This window comes from Elephas maximus, chromosome 2, assembly GCF_024166365.1.
Source record: "Elephas maximus indicus isolate mEleMax1 chromosome 2, mEleMax1 primary haplotype, whole genome shotgun sequence".
Taxonomy (NCBI): Eukaryota; Metazoa; Chordata; class Mammalia; order Proboscidea; family Elephantidae; genus Elephas; species Elephas maximus.
Window position 1 is genome coordinate 129376936 of NC_064820.1, and position 23807 is coordinate 129400742.

At 35.8% G+C, this 23807-nt stretch overlaps 1 protein-coding gene across 1 annotated transcript in view; it reads left to right on the forward strand.

The window, feature by feature from the left end:
- Nucleotides 1-23807, forward strand: part of FBN2 (fibrillin 2) — a 292288-nt gene that overhangs the window by 231960 nt on the left and 36521 nt on the right. Inside the window, exons 35-48 of the mRNA XM_049873163.1 lie at nt 2951-3073; nt 4154-4276; nt 7987-8148; nt 8870-8938; nt 10304-10429; nt 12352-12477; nt 13036-13188; nt 14056-14124; nt 15194-15319; nt 15470-15595; nt 16085-16210; nt 19308-19424; nt 21620-21748; nt 22234-22353. Coding sequence (XP_049729120.1) covers nt 2951-3073; nt 4154-4276; nt 7987-8148; nt 8870-8938; nt 10304-10429; nt 12352-12477; nt 13036-13188; nt 14056-14124; nt 15194-15319; nt 15470-15595; nt 16085-16210; nt 19308-19424; nt 21620-21748; nt 22234-22353 — 1695 coding nt within the window. The remainder of the gene's footprint in view (nt 1-2950; nt 3074-4153; nt 4277-7986; nt 8149-8869; nt 8939-10303; nt 10430-12351; nt 12478-13035; nt 13189-14055; nt 14125-15193; nt 15320-15469; nt 15596-16084; nt 16211-19307; nt 19425-21619; nt 21749-22233; nt 22354-23807) is intronic.

The following is a 23807-nucleotide window of genomic DNA, read 5'->3' on the forward strand; positions in this document are numbered from 1 at the left end:
TCCATTAGTGTCTAATCAAAGGAACAGAAATAGTAAATACTAGCACACATGTGCGTACACACATAATTCACCAGTAGCAACCAAACAAACAAAAATTATCCAATCTAGGGTGGCTCAGAGTAGACCTTTACTCTGCTCCATCACCAGAATGGCACTGAAGAAAGAAGGTGTGCTGAAAAGATCATGGAATTTTCTACAAATATCCACCAATTTGGAGAAAATCAGAACAAGGGGATGAGTAGTAGGCCCTAGAGAAGATGATCTTAAAAACCACAAGCACTGACATTTCTACAATTAACCCACTAAGTTGTGCAGAACCTGATGCATTTTACACAAGGAAACTGTAGATTGAGCTTCAGTTCTCCAGTTCTTGTTTCTTCTAAGCACTAAAGCCAATTAGTAGAAAATGTGAGTCAATGTGGATGTAGAATTACATGATTTATTACCAACATTAGCTTGACGAGAGTTAGTGGAAAAGGAACAAGTCAGCAGTAGCCAAACGTTTTCTCCAATGTAAAATTTCAAGTTAATTCTTTATACATAAGGCAGAATCTCCCCTTTGTGATCCTTCTATATCTCTGGCATAGGCCTTTCTAAAACTTCTCCTCAGGTCCACCCCCAAAGCGATGCTAAAAAATTACTATTTACTTCCTTTGCAATGGAATAGTTTGCAACCTCAAAAGAAACAAAAACTGGGAACCTATACAGTAAAATTAGAAAACAATTAAATAGAAACAGAAGAGACAGAGATGAAAAGGCAATTACTAGCATACAGCATGGGCTTGAGATAATCACAGTGAACAAGAAAGAGAAAGAAATTAACATTATTAGATAAAGGATAATCTGTAGAGTACAGACAAAGATGATACACTTAAGTATAATTGGTGTCTGTGAAGTGGAGAGCCAAAAATATTACAAAGAAAGAGTATTAAATAACCTAACATTTCCCTAAAGTAAAAGAAGAAACCAAATCTGCAGAAAAAGGTCAAATTGTAAATCAAAGACTTAGCTTTATTACATTTGTCAACTTCAGTCCTAGAGCAAATTCTTCAAGAATCCAGATAGAAAAGGCAGGTCATGAGGAAATTGGAAACATTCAGTACCAGAAGACATTACAGCAATATCAACAAGGTTCTGAAGAAACCCATGACTGAAGAATATTATGCCTAGGCAATTAGTTAATTATAAAGACAATAGACATATTCTCACACCTGAGATTATTTCTAGGAGAAAACATCTATGGAGCTTTCTTGGAAAAAATAAATCGGCATTGATCACAGCCAATCAAAAAATGAATGGAAAAATTATAGTAAAAACACAGTTGAGCCTTTAAGTACAGAATTAATACTCAACACTGTGGAGGTTATGGTAAATGCCATAAATACTGAAAAAGTGAAAATAACAAAAAAGGAGTGGGAAGGAAATAGGAGTCCTAATTTTCTTACCGTTCATTGTACAGAGTCTATTAATACTGTCTAAAAATTATATTTCAACTTTATGATAAAGCCAAAAAGCTACAATGACTTTGTTTTTTTGTAATTTCTTAACATTAAGAAAGTATTTTAGAAATTGTCAGGATAAAGAAAAATTGATCTGATGCATAGAAATTGTTTGTTTCACTATCATTATATCTGTGAATATGCACAGAGATATATTGGGAGTGGTGTGTCCACGCAATGATAATTCTTTCTGGTTGGAAACATTTTTGAGTTTTTTTTTTCTTGTCTTTTCTGTTTTGCTAACAGTACTCTTTTTTTTTTTTTACCGTATTGTTTGATTTTTTTTTTAGTACATTTTAATTTTATTAAAAACAAGGCAGTATTCTTACAAAATATCTTACTGTATACAAGTATTATGTTATCTAAATGGAATGTATTTCTAATAAAGTTAATTTAAAAGAATAAACTGCGTACTGAGCAGGCTAATAATGGAATTCCATTTTCACTTATAGATTAATACAATTCACTTACAAGAAAGCCTGAGTCTTTGTTCTTTGTTTCTTGCCACATAGTAGAAAAGAAATCCATTGCCCATTAATCGAACTTTTAAATACAATTTGAATCATACCTTAAATATAAGGTAGTTGAAAAGCATTACTTTGACTACCATGAATGACCAGAAGACCCTTTTAGACTTAAGATATAACCATCTCATGACAGTAGTTTAGGATGACTTGTCTAGCCTAGCCTAAAATGATACGCCTGACCTACATTCTTAGAATATTAGGTAATTTGTGTCCAAAATGCCCATTCTCTTCCTCTGAGTAAAAATGCAGATCATTTCAACAGCTGTACACACACATATGTGCCTTCATTTTCAAAAGTGAGGAATGATAACTTATAATTTATTGATCTTGATTCAGAGTCTCATGGAAGAGTTTTTAGCTTGAATTCAATAGAGATATTTTAATGAAATTTGTAAGAATGTGTGGATGTTCTTATTACATGACATCAGGGAGAAATAAGTTTAAAAAAAAGACAAACTTAAAAATAATTTTAATGATATTTTTAATATTTAAAAGATTATATTGTATTTGTTTTTTAATTTATCAATTATAAAGCATCTGCTCTTGCACTATCTTATTAGAAGCTTTGAATTTTTTTTAATTTTTTATATTTTCATTCCTTTTGATACATTTCATATTTAATTTTTGTATTTGTTATTTTTTGTTTTAAACCAACTCTTTAAGTATATTATACCTACAAAGAGACTTAAATACTGGACATGTATTTTACCAGTAAAATAATGTTTCTTTTATATCTTAGTTAAAATAAATAAACTTGATAATCATTAATTTCTTGCCATGTAGGTGACTTGCCTAGCCAAAAAAATAATTTTACTGCTTGAAAACATCTGAGGCGATAGAAGAGTTCATTAATACTATTATCCAGTAAAGCAAACTTTTAAAATTATCCTAATAAACAAGAGACTATTCTTTTTTATTCTACAGATATTGATGAATGCTCCTTCCAGAATATTTGTGTCTTCGGAACGTGTAATAATTTACCTGGAATGTTTCATTGTATCTGCGATGATGGCTATGAATTGGACAGAACAGGAGGGAACTGCACAGGTATGGCCATTAAGCGCGTAACTGTATTCTGATTAGCTGAAGTGAATATTCTGTTCTAGGTATGAAAAGTGCTCAGATCTTTGCTTAGCTAAACAGTGTGTTGTGTTACACATTTTTCTGAGAAAGAAAATTATATTCTTGTTTATTCTTAATCATGGAATTGATCTCGATTAACATTTAATCAGTTTCTTTGTAAACAAGTTAATAGTATCTGACATGAAACTAGGAAATTACCTCTTCATATATGTATGTGCGTGCGTATGTACATATATACATATACAGTCATGCGTGGCTTAACATCACGATATGTTTTGTGAAATAGGGTGTTACGTGATTTGGACATTGTGGGAAAACCATATTATAGATGAAGGTCCTTTCAGGTATTCCGGATAAGGAGGTTTCATCCGTATTAAAAATTTGCTGGGGCAAATAACCTCCCTCTTCAATTAGTTTATCCAAGGTTTCAACTTCGTGCCTTGGCAGTGATTGTCAGGATGCCGAGAGGAATTCACTGTTGTGTTTGGTCCTCAGTCCATGTCATTAACAATTTCTCTACATCGTTAGCCTTGGGGCTTTCAGTGGAGCAGATCTTTTAACAGCCTGGAGAATTTTTTCTTTGTTTTTGAGGTTCGTCATGATTGTTGAGTGCACCGTGCTTAAATCCGCTATGTCCAGTTCTCCAATCGGCATTTCTGAACTCTGTTAAAACCTTATGGGACCATGGATGTATATCGGTCAGACGTTGCCTGAACAGACTTTATGTGGCGCGTGACTGTATATGCATACATATGTAATTTTAGTTAAGCAAATAGTGATGTAATATTTTCCTCAGAATTCTACCACTTAATTATTTATTAAGCATATTAAATAACCTTATCATAGTAACTGTGTGCTTGATCTATGAAGCTTATTCGGGGTATATATAAGGATTTAAAGTCTTCATTTCATTTTGATCGTGCTGAGTCATTTTTAATAGTCTTTCACTACTAACTTGCAAAAAGTTCACCAAATCCTTAAGAATCACAGTATGCGTGGGGAAATAAAGTATGCTAATGTGGGCATCTTAAATGTTTTTCCTAGATATTGATGAGTGTGCAGATCCCATAAACTGTGTAAATGGTCTGTGTGTCAACACGCCTGGTCGCTATGAATGTAACTGCCCACCCGACTTCCAGCTGAACCCCACTGGCGTGGGCTGTGTGGGTAAGTAAAACTATGTGAAACAAATAAATAGAATTAGAGTTGAATATTCAAACTCTCTTGGAAACAAACTGTGATGAATGTTTGCTACATTTGAAAACAAAGTCCTTTGTTTTCAAAGGACTAGGAAAGATACAGTATTGAAATAAATGTCACTGTTACATCACGCTTCAGTTTTCTTTCTGCCTTGCCCAAAGAATTGTATTGTCTCTAAAGGTTATATACAAGAAGACTGGAGACAATGTATTTGGAATTTTCTTTTAGCGTTCATTGAGAATTGAGAATGCTTAATTTTTCTCTTTCTGGCCGTAATGACAGAAGAAAATTGATGGTGGAAAATATTTCACAATTACTAGATCAACCAGAAGGTGCCTACACTTAAAAGATGGTGGTGAGATTGATTTTATAAGCAAAATCCCAGACTGTCAGTCTTCAGATGCCAACATCCTAGATGAATTTTCTCAAACTCAGTACTCAGTGAATAATATATTTCTATAGACAAAGGAGACATGGTATTCTCATCTACTTAGTCAACAGGACATGCAATTTTTTGGCAGCAAGAACCTAGATCATTTCAGGCTCTTATAATCTTCCATTGTGTGTGGTGTTTGTATGCCAAAATTTAGTTGATATGGTTTTGTAAGTGGACAAATGATGAAGGTAGGTTTGTATACAAAGGACATAGGAATGAAATAGAAATAAAAGAAAATTGTTGGATTAATCATTCTGATGCTGTCGTGGTTGTTATTGGTCATCAGGTGATTCCAATTCATGGTGACTCCATGTGTGCAGAGTAGAACTGCTCCGTAGGGTTTTCAAGGCTGTGACCTTTCAGAAGCAGATCACCTCATGGTCCCTGGGAGGATTCAAACCACCCACCTTTCAACTAGTAGTCAAGCGCTTAACCATTTGCATTGCTCAGGAAGTCCTAATCATTAAGGTGTTGATAAATCTAAAAATGAAAACATATTCTATTTGTGTAGCAAAGAAAATGGTTGTCCTCTCTTCAGCAAAATTATGAGCCATAAAAGTTTTCTATAAATTCTTCAGGTATTGTGTTTTGATGATGCAGGTACAAGAAGAACTAGAAGCAATGATGAACTAGAACCTACTAGAGATGTGTTTGAAATCTGGAATCAGTTTTTACAAAAAAGATACGTTCTAGGTTTATACATAAGACAGCTGCTGCTGAGCAGTTAATTGCATTCAGAGAGCCATTTTGGGTATATATACCTTAAAAACTTGGACAATATGGAATAAAATTTGGGTTAACTATAATTTTTATTAAAATTTATGATACCGTTACAGTTTTCCTTATACCCTTATTCTTTTTTCTGTATATTATAATGCAAAATGACTTAAAAATATAAAATCTTCTAAATGTTCGTTTAATGCAGATGGTAAATGATGTTCCTGGGTGGTACAGACAGTTCAGTGCCGGGCTACTAACCCACAGGTTGGCAGTTCGAACCTACCCAGAGGCATCTCAGAAGAAAAATGTGGTGATCTACTTCTGAAAGATCACAGCCATTGAAAACCCAGTGGAGCACAGTTCTGCTCTGATACACATGGGGTTGCCATGAGTTAGAATTGATTGGACAGCAACAAGTTTGGTGGTATTAATTTGTCCTAAGTATATGAAAACTCTGTGAACCAGCAATTACTCCCCTTGCTCTGTATGCCCAGCACAGAACTCAGAGGCCCATACAGAGACATGTGTAAGGATGTTTATTGCAGCATTATTTGTGATGGCAGGGATTTAGAAACCATTTTCAAAGAGTGGGAAACAAAACAAAACAAAAAAATGGCAGTGGCACACCATGAAGTTGACAGATTGGATGTTCCCAAAGCAGCATGACTAGAAAAAGTGATAAAAATGGAATGAGATAAAATGTACACATGAAAACAAAATTACTTCTTTTCCAAGAACACGTGCCAGAAAAAACGATAACATTCTAATTGTTCAGAAGGGGAGAGGAATGGGGATAGGATATTGAGATAAAAGAGGGAGGAGGGAAGGAAAGATGAATGAATACAGACCTAGTAAGAGAGGGACCATGAGTGAAGGAATATAATTAACTCAATTCTTTGCACTAGAGTTTCAGCAACAAAAACAAAATGAAAAAAAGCAATAACAGCAGTCCATGTGATTCTGTTGTGCAGCCAGGGATGAAAACAACTTTGTAGAAAGTGGTAAAGACTTTGAATTTTACTCTGATTGAGCTGGGAGGCCATTGGAGTTAGCCTAATCTAAGGTAATGCCTCTAAAGGATTACTCTGGCTAAACTGAAAACCAAACCTGCTGCCGTCGAGTTGATTCTGACTCATAGCGACCGTATAGGCCAGAGTAGAACGGCCCCCATAGGGTTTCCAAGGAGAGCCTGGTGGATCTGAACTGCTGACCTTTTTATTAGCAGCCGTAGCTCTTAACCTTTATGCCACCAGGGTTTCCTTACTCTGGCCATGGTGGAGACAATAGACCACGGTTAGGTCAAGGATAGCAGTCAAGAGACAAGTTAAGAGGCCACTGCAATAGTCCAGGTAAGGAATGATGGCAGCTTGAATTCATATTGTAGTGATGGATATTGTGGTAAGTAATCAGATTATGGATACATTTTAAAGGTAGAATTGACAGACTTTATTACTATATTGAATATGGGTTGATAGTAAGGAGTCAAAAATGTCTTTTAGGTTTAGGGCTTGAGTAACAGAAAAAGTGGAGTTTCCATTTACTGAACATGCAAATGACTGAGAGATGAGTGGCTTTGTATGTGAATGAAAAACTGTCAAGAGTTTGGTTTTAGATGCATTAACTTTGAGGTAACTGTTAGATGTCTAATATGAGAAGTCACATAGGCAGTTGGCAAAAGAGTCTAGAATTCAAGGGAGAGGCCAGAGATGAAACCATAAATTTAAGAGTTCTCAGCAGAAAGTTTGTATTTGAAGCTATGGACTAAGTGAGATGATCTAGATGGTAATTGTAGATTGTTGCTGTTTGTCTTTGCTACTGTCAGGTCACTCCCAACTCATGGCGACCCACTGTGTGCAGAGTAGAACTGCTGCATAGGAAGCAGATCACCAGGCCAGTCCTCTGAGGTGCCTCTGGTTGGGTTTGAACTGCCACACTTTTGGATGGTAGTCAAGTGCTTACCCATCTGCACCACTCAGGAACTCTAAATGTCTGAGATTCATTGATCTCTCAAATATCCTCTCTAAAGTTGTTTCAGACTGTCTTCCCAAAAACCTGCAGAGTTCACTGTGTAAATTAAAACCCATGGGAGACAAGATGATGGAAAGGAGATGGGGTTATCAACATTCCTTTGATACGATTCAGTTTGCCTAGCTTTAAATGAACTTATGGTAGATATTTTCCCTTTATTCACAAACTTACGATACAGAGAGATTATTTGGTTCAGAATGTTCCAAATATGCCATTTCTTAATACCTTGTTTATTCCATGAATATATGGAAATACCTTTTATATGGATCTCTAAATTTAGGTAAGTCTGTCTTCATTTATTTACTTTGTACAGTGTAATCTTGAAAAAGTTTAAAGCAGCTGATTGCTTTATACTCAGGATAAAAAGTGAGCTTTTCCTATCAGTCTGCAGAATTTGAATTTTATCATTTCAGTGACTCTTCTCTAATTTTAATTTTAAAAAAGAATTGTTACTATGGCAACAACAATTTAAAGCTCCTGTGTTGTTCTACAGACAACCGCGTGGGCAACTGCTACCTGAAGTTTGGTCCTCGAGGCGATGGGAGTCTGTCTTGCAACACCGAGATTGGGGTGGGCGTCAGTCGCTCCTCCTGTTGCTGCTCTCTGGGGAAGGCCTGGGGAAATCCCTGTGAGACGTGCCCCCCTGTCAATAGCAGTAAGTATAGAGGTTGAAAAGGGAGCAAACTCTGGGATCTAAAGACTAGTTGTCATTTTATTCCTGTGCTGGAGGAGGGCTGGGGAAGTAATGAGGGTAAAAAATTAAACTTGGGCCATTTTCAATGACTACACTGAAACCAGCCAAGAGTGTTTTATATAAAAGGAATTTTCATTCCTGTCTTCTTGTTTTTCATGATATGACAAAAAAAAAAAAAAAAATTTCAACCTCAATCCAATCTGCATGATAGTAATATCAGTTCTCCATGGTATCATAGATAAAGGCCATTCCAGATTCTTCTCAGGCTGTTCCGTTCAGGCTCATAGGTGTGTTGTGTTCCTGGAGTCAGTCATAGAATGCCTTAATCTGAAACATCATTACCTTCTGATATGGACATAGATCAACCTTTGGACTGAAGAGCACTTACTTTTTACTTGCTAGCCAAAAGGTTATGAAATAAATTTTCTGTGAGGAATTTTTTCTTTAATTGAAAACAAATGGTCTTTGGTATTCTACTGTGTATATAATTTATGAAAAAGTGATCTTATTTCAAGTAAAATGTTATAAATATTACTTTAAATATATTTGAAAAGGCACTAAGGAAAATGTGGATATACCCCTCGGGGTGTGTGTTTTGATCCTGGCAGTTGCTAAATTCTTGCTCCTTGTCCCAGACATTCAGACATGAGTATCAAATCTCTTGATTTCTCTTCTTTTGTAGCTGAATATTACACCCTGTGTCCTGGAGGTGAAGGCTTCAGACCTAACCCCATTACAATCATCTTAGAAGGTGAGCTTACCCTGTCACCCATATTTAAACAAGGTTTTTTTTTTAAAGAGTCTACATTAGAGAAAAGCTGATAGAAAAGCTAGTGTGGAACAACCCCAACAAGATGATTTAGCAGAATAGCAGATGGCCAATCAGTTTCCATGATGCTAAACAACCACTTTTATCAGAAGGTGATAATCCATTGCAGTGATCTCTCATGTCTGATTGTTCTGCAGAGAAACACTCTTTACCATTATCCCCCAAGTTGAATCATCCTATTCTTGAGTTATGGCAGATCTCCAATACAAAGCCAAGAAAATCCACGGTGTATACGGATGAAATAGTATCAAGAGTTTGGTTTTAGATGTGTTAACTTTGAGATAACTATTAGATACCCAAAAGGGGAAATCAAATAGGCTGAAGGGTCTAGAGTTCAGGGCAGAGGTCAATGGTGAAGCCATAAATTTGAGAGTTCTCAGCAAAAAGATGGTATTTAAAGCCATGTACTAAAAGAGGTGATCTAGATGGTAATTGGAAATTGTTGTAGCTGTTAGAATAAACAATTCACTTGGATGCATGGAAGTCTGTGGGTCTAACAAGATTGCTGGTATCACTAGTGTTGGTGTCACCCAGTGCAGTAACTCATGGTGTCTCACCCCCCGCCGCCCCATCCCATGGACCTTCTCCCATACCAGACCATACAGAACCCTTAGTAATGTTTATTATCAATTTTAATTGTAGAATAATAAGTGATAAATATAGCTGTAAATAGCTTAAATGTAATATTTCTTCAATTATATGAATACCAAGAACAAAATTGTCTTGTAAAATCTTTCTACATTGAATTACAACATTATTAACTCAGGGGAAGCCTTTTTTTTTTTTTCTCTCTGGTTAATTTCTACTTCATTCTCAAAAAAGTTACTGATACGGTTCACAAATACTAATTACCAAAATACTGTAGCTAAAACACCAGCAGCAATGAAAACAACAGTTTGTGCTTGTAGCATATACAGATGAAACCACGTGATTCAGAGTGTCATTGTAATTGGGTCATAGGGACAGCTCTGACCAGAGCACATTAGAGGATTCAAAAAGTAAATTAATATAGTGTAGCTATCTTGATTCATGTAAGCTGAACTTACGAAAAATGCTTTTGTTGTTATAACCACGAGGATATTTTTATTTAAAAAAATTTCTGCTGAAACAGTGCACAAAATTTTATAGACAGTCATTTTGGTGTCACCCTCTGACAGTGTCACCCAGTGTGGTCTGCACCCCCCTAGTGATGGCACTGTACAAGGTCACATATGCAAAAGTACTAATAGTAACTCTCCTCTGTCATGGGGATACTTGTTGTAAGTAAGCTTGTCTCACCTTTTGTAGACATTGACGAATGCCAAGAGTTACCTGGTCTCTGCCAGGGTGGAAACTGCATCAACACTTTTGGAAGCTTCCAGTGTGAGTGCCCACAAGGCTACTACCTCAGCGAGGAAACCCGCATCTGTGAAGGTGAGGGGAATGCTTCCCTAAAAATTATTAACACTGTTTAAAACAAAAGTACTGGTCGGGTGAGTAACACCTAGGTTCTTAAAGCTTACGAGCGGCCATCTGAGATACAACGATTGGTCTTTTTCTATCCGGAGCAAGAGAGAGTAAAGAAGACCAAAGACTCAAGGAAACAATTAGTCAAAGGACTAATGGACTACAGAAACCACAGCCTCCACTAGCCTGAGACCAGAAGAGCTAGATGGTGCCCAGCTACCACTACCAATTGCTCTGACCAGGATTACAATAGAAGGTCCTGGTTAGAGTGAGAAAAAAATGTAGGACAAAGTTCAAATTCATAAAAAAAAATACCAGATTTACTGGTCTGAGAGACACTGGGGGAACCTCCAAGATGATAGTCCTTAGATACCCTTCTAACTTAAAACTGAAGCCATTCCCAGAGATCACCTTTCAGCCAAATAATAGGCCTTTGAAATAAACAATAACACCCGGGAAGAATGTGCTCCTTAGAGCAATCATCTGTATGAGACCAAAAAAGGCAACATCTGCCCAAAAGCGATGACAAGAAGGCAGGAAGGGGCAGGAACACTAAATGAATGGAAATGGGGAACTCAGGGTGGTAATGGGGAGAGTTCTGACACAATGTGAGGATTGCAAACAGTGTCATGGAACAATTTGTGTATAAACTATTGAATGAGAAACTGATTTGCTCTGTAAACCTTCACCTAAAGCACAACAGTAAAAAATGTATGTATATCACATTTCTATATGCTAGCAATAAAAAAATTGAAAAACTAACAGCAACAACAAAAAAAGTACCGATCAGGCCTGGAGAAAAGGCCCTGAACTATGAAATTCTGTCAAAGGATCATTTGACACTACTAGCTCATCACTGTTTTCATGTCCACACTCTTCAGTTATATGATGATGGAGAAATTATTTACAACTCAGTTGCTGTAATTTACTGTAAGTTTGCTCCGAGTAAATGGGTTGATTAAAAACAAATGGAGAAAAATTGGAGTACTATGAAACCATACACTATCAAATAAGTTAGTTCAAATATTGGTAAGAATTATATTTTGCATAAGACAATAAGATTAAATGCAACTATTAAGTTAATATTGTAACAATTTTTAAAGGTTAGACTACATAGTATGAAGTTCAAAGGTTATGTGAACCCCTTTTTGTTTCCATTCCCCCCCCCCCCTTCGCTTATCAGCTGACATTATAATCATCCTTTTAGGAACCTGTCTACCCACTAGACTGGGAGCTTCTTTAGGCAAGGTTCATATTTTTATAGCTGTAAGTTCTAGCGTACAGAAGATTCTCAATATTTACTTAATGATTGAATGAACAAATACTTCTAAAATTGAACACTAAACATATAACAATTATTTCCATTATAACCTTTCTTTTAGAACATCTTAAGATAAATGCGCCTGGAAGAAATGAGATTTATTAAGAGAACAAACAGCAGCTGTGCTGTTTCTAGAATCTCTTGAGTGGGGACTAATTTGAAAAGAACTACAAAGACAGAGGCTCTTCTAACCTGTGACCACTCTAAAGTTGGCATTAAAATGTGGCTTAAATGACATGAAGAAAGATTGAAGGCAATTTTAAGAGTATGAAGTTTCAGTAAAAATTATAGGTGACATTTAAGTTATGTTTTGCCACTTTGGAATACTTTCTTTTGATCATTTATATTTTGGAATATTGGGAATTTTTTTCTCTTTTAAAGAAAGACAAGACCTATGCTATATAAATACAGATTTGGGGACATTTTATATGATTGCTTAAAATTATAAATTTTATATAAATAGCATGAATTTGGGAAATCACCCTTGACACTTTGTTCAGCAATTTAAATGATATGACCTCATTGAAAAATGTCTTTTTTAATTAATGAATGTCTTTGCCTACCTTAGATATTGATGAGTGTTTTGCACATCCTGGCGTGTGTGGGCCAGGGACCTGCTACAACACCCTGGGAAATTATACCTGCATTTGCCCACCCGAATACATGCAGGTCAACGGAGGCCACAACTGCATGGGTAGGTGACAGTCTCTGAGATTATGTCTGAGATATTTGAATTATCACCTAAGGCATGTGATCTTGGAATTACTGTTGAGAATGTTTGGAAATTAAATATTCATGGCTGATGAAGAATTTCAGACCTTTATAAACTTTGGGATAGGTATCATGTTTTTAAACTTTGGCTATATACTTGCAGCATTTCAAAAAGCATGAATCTGAAGTAGAAAATTTAATCAACTCTTACAATTATATTTTCTTAAACTTTTGTTTTCCATTTATACAAAGTGCTATTATTAGAACATCTAAATTTTATACTTAATACTTTGTAAATTGAGTAAATGCATTTGAGTAGAGAAATATATATGAGCTTTGTTTGCCAAGAAAACTGTAAATGACATTTCTTATCTAAAAACAGAAGAGATGTTCATCTAAAAGTGAGTTAGATTTAATTAAAAGGCCTTCAAATGACTCAGAGTTGTGTTAATTACAAAGTTTGGTGTCTACAGGTATGTGGGCTTCCTTATTAGCCATGTACTGATGTGACTGGTTAGCTTGTTTGTTTTCCTCCATGTAGACATGAGAAAAAGCTTTTGCTACAGAAGCTATAATGGAACCACTTGTGAGAATGAGTTGCCATTTAATGTGACAAAGAGAATGTGCTGCTGCACGTATAATGTGGGCAAAGCCTGGAACAAACCTTGTGAACCGTGTCCAACACCAGGAACAGGTAAGCACACAGTTCATAAGTGATGTGCACAGATGTACGTGTATGTATAGATATATGTGGGTGTATGTGTGTAGGGATCTATATACGTATACATACAAGAAACCACTAAATTGGGCTACAGATACTTACTGAGCGCCCACTGTGTGCCTTCCTATCTGTTCCGGATGCTTGGTGCATAATTGATAAATGAAATATACAAAGCCCCTGCCCTCCTAAGTGCTCTGAGTGTAGTAGCCAATACTGTTTTCGGGGGTTTTACTCATGTGTGTAACAGTTGGCATCAAAAGCTACTATTTTTAGAATTCTTTATAATTTCCATTGGTTTGGTGAATTGTATTTAGGCAGTAGTAACTGTCACAGTCTGTGTTTTACTCTATGATGCACTGTTTTGAATGCCTCAAATTTCACATCCCCACTAACAAATAGAATTGTAGTAAAGACAAAATTTACCTCTTCTTCATTATTCATTGTTAACCTGCTTTGCACTATGAAATTATTTTTACATGCATATGCCTTTGTGCAATCCAGGATCCGTTTTTAAATTTGTTCTCTAGTCTGCTTTTTCAGTCTACTTAAGTTAGACCATTTTAAGTCTTGCACACCAAAAAAAATTTTAATGCCTAAGTAGACATCTTGACCCTTGTAATGATTTACTTACCTTCTAATGTCAGAACATTAAAAAGTTAATAATAATAATAATCAATGCCTAGATCTACTCTTGGCAGAAGCTGGCATTGTTATCAAATAAATAGAATCAAAATTAAAATTTAATATAGAATCTATTTGTCAGCAGAAATACTACTCTATCAAATGCCATTTGATGGGTTTGAGAATTTTAAAAGTGCGTTTGCTTTGTTTATTTTAAAGCTGACTTTAAAACCATATGTGGAAATATTCCTGGATTCACCTTTGACATTCACACAGGAAAAGCTGTTGGTGAGTTTTTGCAGATTGTGTATTTTAATGCTTATATGAGGCATTTTGTAAAAATCTATTCAGTGTTTTTAAAGTGCTGGAGTACTAAAAAAATATTAATCTGAATTTCAGTCTAATATAATTAGAGAGAAATAAGACACTTAAGATTCTAACCAAGTGTTAATAGTAGTATTGTTCATTAGCCTAGTCTGGTGATTGAATTATGATAGTTGCATGACAATGTCAAGATTTTATACATGTACCGAGCTAAAACCTTAGTTTTCTTTTTCATGCATATTGTTATTACGGGACTAAAAAATCCACTTTATTTTAACCTTTAGTTGCTACTCTTGTAAGTATATTTTTTAAGTCTTCAGTGTATTTTTGCAGGATCCTTTTCTACTGGTCCAATTACGAACTTTCAGAATTATTATTCGTATGACTTACTTCCTTCTGGATGTACATGTTATTATTCACCCTACTTGTTTCTCACTCAGTCAGTAAGCAATATAATTTTAAGTCTCTAATTATCCATGCATGTGTAATAAAATATATAAAATTAAGAAAACATAGCTGTCATTATCAGATGAATAGCAGCAAATGGTAGCCTTAGCAGGTAACTCAACAGGAGGCTTGATTCCCTAGGAAGTTTATTTGCTATATTGACACTTAAATCACTTGATATAGTTTATTGGCCACTTAAATTTTTCTGTCACCGGAGAGAGGAAATAATCTATGGTCTGTATGCTTCCGTAAACAACCGAATCATTTATACCAGTTTATAATTGATTTTTGTGGCACAGAATGTGTGTTCTCATTCCGGTGTACACACAGAATTACTCAGGGTTATATGGTAAATGGAAACCCTGGTGGCGTAGTGGTTAACTGCTGCGGCTGCTAACCAAAGGATCGGCAGTTCAAATGCACCAGGCGCTCCTTGGAAACCCTGTGGGGCAGTTCTACTCTGTCCTATAGGGTCGCTATGAGTGGGAATCGACTCGATGGTACTGGGTTTGGTTTTTGGGGGTTTCTATATTGTAAATACATTAAGCAGAACCACATGCATTTGACCAAATCTGTTCACTTTCAGACATTGATGAATGTAAAGAGATTCCAGGTATTTGTGCAAACGGTGTGTGCATCAACCAGATCGGCAGTTTCCGCTGTGAATGCCCTACAGGATTCAGTTACAATGACTTGCTCTTAGTCTGTGAAGGTAATCTGAATCATGGATGTCCCTCCGTAAATCGATTCGAGACTATTTTTGATGTTTACAATTTAGGATTCGATCATCCAAGTGAGTAAGCAAATGTAATCCTAATGCAATAATGAAAGGCTGTTAAGAATTTAATTGCCACTTTTTCAGACATTGATGAGTGCAGCAATGGTGATAATCTCTGCCAGCGAAACGCAGACTGCATCAATAGCCCCGGCAGTTACCGATGCGAATGTGCCGCAGGTTTCAAGCTCTCACCCAACGGGGCCTGTGTAGGTAAGAAATAGACCAACTCATTCTTTGGCACTGAGCGCAAGCTTCTTTAGATTTCCTAGGTGTCTACGCAAATGTTGTGTTATATATATTTTTACAACAATAAAAATGAAGACATGCTTTATCAAAAATTATTTTCAAAATATAATTTGAAAAAGTTTTCTAACAAAATCCATTCATTCGTATTGAACCTATTTCAAGACATATTTTAGACTATTTTGTTTAAAAAATGAGGTCTCTTAAGTGGATTTTTTTCGAATTGGACCTAAGATAAATACTATCCTTGAGATAGCAGTCAATACATACAAATTGCATGACTTCTAAAAAGAGGCTTAGATACTTTAGAGCCTTGCTTATTTTGATTCAGCTGTTGTTATGGTTCATTTTCAGACTGTAATAATTAATAGCAGATTATAGAAACATGCCTGTGAAAAAATGAAGGAATCTTAATAAAAATCAGCTATGTGTAACATGTTTTATTTTTTGCTTTAGATCGCAACGAATGTTTAGAAATTCCTAATGTTTGCAGTCATGGCCTGTGTGTTGATTTGCAAGGAAGTTACCAGTGCATCTGCCACAACGGGTTTAAGGCTTCCCAGGACCAGACCATGTGCATGGGTAAGGACATTCAATTCCAGGGACTGAAATGGAGCTGAGACTCCAGAATAGATTCATCTGGTCATGTGTCATAAGTAACTACCATGCTACCATGTCTCTGTCAGAAACAATCTTGCAAAAAATTAACCGTGTTAAACCGTGTAAGGTGTTATTCAAAGCAAAATTTGCAAGCAGGAACATACCACGTTATGGTCTTCAGTGTAGAGATTCCCAGATTTTTCCCCAAATGACTTTCACATGTTTGAAACGTACTCTGGGACACTCAGGGTTATGTGGAATTCACCACAGTACCAGCTGCCCTCTACCTTTTTATGTCCCCATTTAAGACAGCATTTTGTAATGCAGGGTAGTAGTAAGAATGATAGTACTGAAATGACTATACACATACACACATTTTTTACACAAATCATTGAATACATAGCATTTATCTGTATCTTTAGTGTCTTATCTATTAAAAATAATTAGAAGCAAATATGGTAAAACTCTTTAAAAATTTACAGTAATATGTAGGTTAACCTTAACCCATTGCCGTCGAGTCAACTCCAACTCATAGCGACCCTATAGGACAGAGTAGAACTTCCCCATATGATTTCCAAGGAGCACCTGGTGGATTCGAACTGCTAGCCTTTTGGTTAGCGGCCATAGGTCTTAACCACTACACCACCATGGTTTCCAATGTGATGGTTAGTAAGCAATAATAAACCAGTAATCAGTTGCCATTTGAGTCAATTCCGACTCATGGTGACCTCATGTGTCTCAGAGTAGAACTACACTACATCCCATAGGGTTTTCAGTGGCTGATTTTAAGGAAGTAGATCACCAGGCCTTGCTTGTGAGGCACCTCTGGGTGGACTTGAACTTCCAGCCTTTCAGTTAGCAGCCAAGAGTGCTGTTTTCACCACTCAGGGACTTAAGCAATAACAGCAGACTCGTTGCCATCAAGTTAATTCCAACTCCTGGAAACCACATGTGTTGCAGAGCAGAACTGCCCCATAGGGTTTTCTTGGCTGTCATCTTTATGCAAGCAGATTGCCAGGTCTTTCTTCCGAGTTACCACTGGGTCAATTCAAACCACAATCCTTTAGGTTAGTGTTCGCACCACCCAGGCCCTTTTTTAAGTGTTCATAGTGCTCCTCCAATACTTTGATAACATTTTCAAGGCAGATGGGTTTGGGACTGGGACTGAGCATGACTTCTTAAATCTGATGTCAGCAATTAGCTCTGCCTCTGCCGAGGGAGTTCTCAGTGTAGAAAACAGTAGGGTGGTGCATCTACCTTTTTTTGTTGTTGCACTCACCAACAGCAATATATCAAAAACATTTTTTACAGAATAAACCTTACATGTAATTTCTTCCTACATGTTTCATGTTGCATGTTGACTTTGGGGGAAAAAAAAACAATAGATAATACGAACAATGAAAACTTTTTAAACTACCCCCACTCAAAAATAAGCATCATTGAGTTTTTGGCTAAAATCCTTCCAAGCCACTTTTATTAATAGCTTTTTATTCAGTTATGCAGAAATAAAGTATAAAATGTGTAACTGCCTATTGGGGTCTGGTTGTTACTAATGTCTAAATACTTGAATTATATAACTTGTCATTGGAAGGTTTTTTTAGTGCTGGTGTTTATTAGTTCTGATTAGTCAGTTTATGATGTAAATTTTAAGCAATTCCTTTGAAATCTTAAGAATGTTTCACAGATATTCATTTATTTTTTATTCTTTCTACTCACCCCAGCTCATATTTTATTCTTATAAACCAGAACAAATATTAATAAAAATATGAAAACCACACATAGTAGCTTAGAGTTTGACATTCTTATAACTCAATGAACAGGGCAGTATTTATATACATGTAAATATAGTACATATTGAAAATTGGTAATATGTTAAGTTTAACAAAAATCAGCTAACTTAAAGCAAAAGCCTTTTTGATTGATCCCCAAACTTATGTGAAAATCCAAGTCCGAACTCAGTGGGTGGTAGATACTAGGATTTAAATGCTCTTATTTTTACAAACATTAATTGTCTAGTTCTTTAAATCTCTGGAGGTGGGGGGATTCAAATGGCATTCAAGACACTAGTTCTATGAATATTAAAGTCACATTTCAGTACTACAGAACTAGTCTCCATTTTGGCATGTCCCTACAACAAGGAGACCTAGAGAACTTCCCCATTGACTCTTCCCTAAGAGCTTCCCCCATTGACTTCTGCCATTTGATGGGGAAATTGTCTAGTTAAGGCTTGTGGGAAAGAAAAATAGAGGAGCTGACACTATTCATATGAACTTTCTGAGAAGTCTTGCTTATACATGCTTCTCTTTTCTATCCTGAGATACAGAGTATGACTTGTTAAAAAAAAAAAAAATGAGACTTATGATTCAGAAATTCATATGAAGAAAATCTACCCCAATCATAGCAATTCTTCCATGATAACAGTCAGATTTTATGATAACACCTCTCTTAAACAGAGCTTCCTTTCTAAGGAACAGTCTTTTTTTTTTTTTGCACAGTATAGTTTCAGCAGCTTGCAGATCATAGTTTATGGAGTCTGCTCTCTTATATGATGAATAGCCTTTCTACATATTTTCTTAATTCAGTTTTTTTTGCGGGGGAGCAGGAAGGCTAATAATATTGAGTTCTAACAGACTTCTTCACTTGGATTCCACTAATCTATAACATTAAGAAAACTAAAATTTATCTTTGTTTTGGTAATCAAATTAATGTAGGTAAATTTCTAAAGGAGTGTCTATAATGCTTAATAGAAAAAATTATTTTAGTATCTTAAAAGATTGGTTTACATACAGTTGACAAGGGAATCTATTCATTAAAACATCACCTCTAAGGTGATAGTCGCTTAGCTTTGTTCAGAATACTGTGTTGTACATGCCTATAAGTAAGCTGCACTTTTCTCTTATAATTGTTTAATTTGAATATTTTACTACCTTATAATTACTTTCCTCAAATAAATATGGATTTCTAGAATTCCACAAGAAAAATCTTTGTCAGTAGTTTAAAAAAAAAAAGTGAAAGGTTAATAGGATTTTTTTTTTTCTAGTTAAAAAATTAAGCCCTCTGAGTCAATGTTTCTTTATAGATGTTGATGAGTGTGAAAGGCATCCATGTGGAAATGGAACTTGTAAGAACACAGTCGGATCCTATAACTGTCTCTGCTACCCAGGGTTTGAACTCACTCATAATAATGATTGCCTGGGTAAGTACTTCAGTCAGTTCCTTGTTATTTCTATTTCATTTCCACACAATATACTGAAATAAAAAATAAAACCAAAGAATAAAAAATATTTCTTAGTAAACTTAAAACTGCTGTAAAAAATTCTTTAAAATTGTTTCATTTTTATTGTTCAAATTGCAAGTATGACAAAAGGTATGCTGTAGCATTGATTAATGTCTAGTTAATTAAAGCCATAGTATTGGACTACCAGATAATAGTAAATGTATTGAGACTGCTTTATGGTTTTGGGTATTTTTACCCCTTAGATGGAATCAAAGATAGGTCTGTCATTGTTTCAGTGTTATTACAAGTATTTCATATAAATTCATTCTTGTTTTATTTTCAAACACTGCAAGTCTTCAACTTATAAATGTGTTGTGTCTTGAAAATTCATTATAAGGCAGGTTTTGGAGCCAGGGATGCCTTTTCCCCCAGAAACTATGTATAGGTAACCAGGTTTCCAAGTCTGCCCTGAGGACAGTGTTTGTGAACAACTATAAATTGCAATGGAAAATAAAACTGTCCATGAATCATACAGGATTTTAACTTTTGCCCTGCACTAACACACAAATGACTGAAATTAGAATTGATAGTGAATGGGAGAGGTTCCCGATGTTGGTAGCACGTTCACAGTTATTTCTTGTTTCCAACCTGCTAGGCACTGCTAGGTGCTTTACAGCTATAACTTATTTTACTCCACCTGACCCTGTAAGTTATATGAAGGTAACACAGGCTTTCTGCCATTATGGGACCTTCACAGCCACACCACTGTCTAATTCAGTCTGACAGATGTTCCTCTCAGTAGTCTTTATTCTTCAAAGTTCTGTAAATGTGAAAATTTTTCAGATCTAATTGGACACTTTATTCAATTCTCACTTTGTTGACTATAGTTTCTCAGAAGCTTTGTAGAGACAGATACGAATACACTTCCCATCAAAATACAATCTTCAAACAACTCAGAAAATTTTGTTGTTGTTAGGTGCCATTGAACCTGTTCCCACTCATAACAACCCTGTGTACAACAAAAGGAAACACTGCCCAGTACCACGCCATCCTCACAGTCATTGCTCTGTTTGAGCCTACTGTCATGCTCACTGTGTCAGTTCATCTCGTTGAGGGTCTTCCTCTTTTTCACTGACCCTCTTCTTTACCAAGCATGATGTCCTTTCTCCAGAGACTGATCCTTCCTGATAACATGTCCAAAGTAAGTGAGATGAAGTCTTGTCATCCTCGCTTCTAAGGAGCACCTTGGCTGTACTTCTTCCAAGACAGATTTGTTCATTCTTCTGGCAGGCAGTCCATGGCATATTCAGTATTCTTTGCCAACAGTGTAATTCAAATGTATCAATTCTTCTTCCGTCTTCCTTGTTCATTGTCCAGCTTTCACAATGACCCTGTAAGTTATATGAAAGTAACTCAGGCTTTCCACCATTGTGAAGCCTTTACAGCCACTCCACCTTCTAATTTAATCCGACAGGTCTTCCTCTCAGTATTCTTTATTCTTCAAGATTCTGCACATGTGAAAAATTTTCAGAGCTAATTGGACACTTTATTCAAATATCACCTTGTTGACAGTTTCTCAGATGCTTTGTACTGCCAGTTACAAATACACCTCTCATCCAAGTAGAATCTTCAGACAACCCAGAAAATGACTCAAATGTAGTCCATCCTAAGCTTAGCTGAACATCTAATGCTTAATCCCTTTTTTCAAACCTGTATTATGTCAGCAAAATATAAATCTAGAAAGTTTTCAATATAATTGATTTTTCTGTTTTTAATATTCTCAGTTTTCCTTTGAACATATTCAGTTTATCTCCAGGTAATCTGCAAACTAGGCAAAAAAAAAAAAAATCCCGTATATCCCCTTGCCTCTGGGAAAAGAGAGATTTTCACTTGGGAGAAATGCAGAACATTACCTTAAACCTTCAACTTTATTTGGTTATAAATGTATGAGTTATATTAATATCAAAAGTGTATTTGAAATACAGTAGGGATCTAGGTGACTGTACTAGTCACATGATCCTCACGATGTGGGCCATTTCTCTCCACATTGATGAGGAATTGTAACATACGGTTTTTGTAAATGTATACCAGTAAATATGTTTTTATGTTGTAATTTATGAAGCAGTGTGCATTTAAGAGCTCTCTCTGAAAAGCTAACTCTTTTTTTCTCACAGATATAGATGAGTGCAGTTCCTTTTTTGGTCAGGTGTGCAGAAATGGGCGGTGTTTTAATGAAATTGGCTCTTTCAAGTGTTTATGTAACGAAGGTTATGAACTTACTCCAGATGGCAAAAACTGTATAGGTAAGTATCTCGGTAAGAAACTGTTGACTGGAAGAATCCGTGTATGTGTATGGGGGAGGCAGTTATTGTTTGGTTTGGTTTCATAAAATAGTGATATGAGTCTTCCCTTTAGGGACTCATTCAATTCATTTGGTCATGACCAAGACAAGATTTGAGGGGGAATTTTGGTATAAGGTATACTTCATAAGCCAGCATTTGGGGTGACGCAGAGGTATGTTTCTACTAGGGACAGAGCTCAAGTCTATTCATATCTCAGCAAAAGTAGACAAAGGACACAAATCAAGAAAATTAACCTCTTGAGAAATGAAAAATACCTAAGATGTAAGAAGAGTGTATCAGTGTGTATTTGTCTATAATGACCCATGACCCAGCATATCACAGGGCCTGAGTTGAATTCCTATTATTTGGCAGACAGGTGCAGCTATGCAACAATTATCTCAAGTTTGAATTTTTTTTTTCTCCCTCTCTCTTTTTTCTATTGTAAGATACTAATGAATGTGTTGCCCTTCCTGGCTCTTGCTCTCCTGGTACCTGTCAGAATTTGGAAGGATCCTTCAGATGCATCTGTCCGCCGGGGTATGAAGTAAAAAGCGAGAATTGCATAGGTAAGGCTCGTATTTATTATGAGATCCCTGAGCTGTTCGATATAATATAAAACTTGCTCCATACTCTTTGGAAAGCAGCTAAATCCCAACTACTGCAAGCGTGCTGACCCATGGGATTATGCATATAACTGCCTACGTCTGTTTTATCGAGCCATCAGAATTTGAAGGTGGAATGGTGGGAATAAAGAACTTAAAGATGTGGGATTTTTTCATTAACAGAAATCTTATGCTACTCAAACTCAAAGAATTTTCAGGGTACTCTAATCTTTTTTCCAAATGTCAACAGAGACTTTCTACTGAATTTAGAGAGTGTCTACAAAAATTGTAATCTTTGGCAACCAATTTTAAAACAGCTATTAAAGGTGTCTAGAGTCCCAGAAATGTGAAGCAGAAAATCTTGACAATGCTGTTGAGATATTTTTTTTTGCCTATGAAGCCCTCATGTCAAAACAGAAAATATTAATCTATTTGTCGTAGCAGATGTTTTTCTGCTGAAACTCTTCCAGCCCACAAGAACACTGTAACCACATCAAAAGTGGGTTCCAAAATTGCCTGGTGGACATGATGAAGGCAGACCTTTTTACATTTCACTTTATTTCAATTTCATACAAACTATTTTTTACAGCCTTGTTGAAATTCAGAAGCACCACCATCTTAGTGTGGTTTTTCCAACGTGAAAGGATTTGCCTTTGAGTGCTCCAATTTTTTTTTTTTTAATTCTATTTCCTTTGGCCAGATTCCACCTAAGTATGTAGCTCTTCTGTTCACGTTTGAGAGAGCTGGAGTTAAATAGACAGGGTTGAGGAAACTGTTTACTTCTTAGAATTTTTAATTCTTTTTCAGACCATAAAAAATTGGATATTACGGCTATCCCTAGTCATTTTGATTTGATTTTAATATTTTTCCCTTTTTGTGATTTATATGATTCATTGTAAGGTTGCATAGTGTTTTTTATACTAAAAAAATAAATAATAGTACTAGATTCATCTTGGTAAGAAGTTTCTTGAAAAGTTTAAGGCTCTATCTTACATTTTCTTTCTCCACCTTTAATCTTGATGCCTCATTATCTCCGTGATCCATCCCTTTAGGGAGCAGTGATAGCACTGATGCATTCATCTAAGAAATAGAAATACATACGCATCTTTGTATCAGATAGTCTCAGCTACCTTTTTCCTTAGTGAAAGAATCTATGGCTTTAGTTTTAATAAATTTCAGATTATTTTATTTTCTTTACTATTGTTAGCAATGCCACTGTCTTACTCCTCTTAAAATCTGATTTTTAATTAACTTCACTATAGGAATATTTCCTTCAGACAAGTCTCTTCTACCACTTTTTCTCAGATGAAATGCTTCCTAACATGGCCATACACACACTGACTCACAAGCATTTACATGTGTGCACACATGCATGCGTGAATTCATCACTGCATACAGTGGTCATTACAGTGAATACC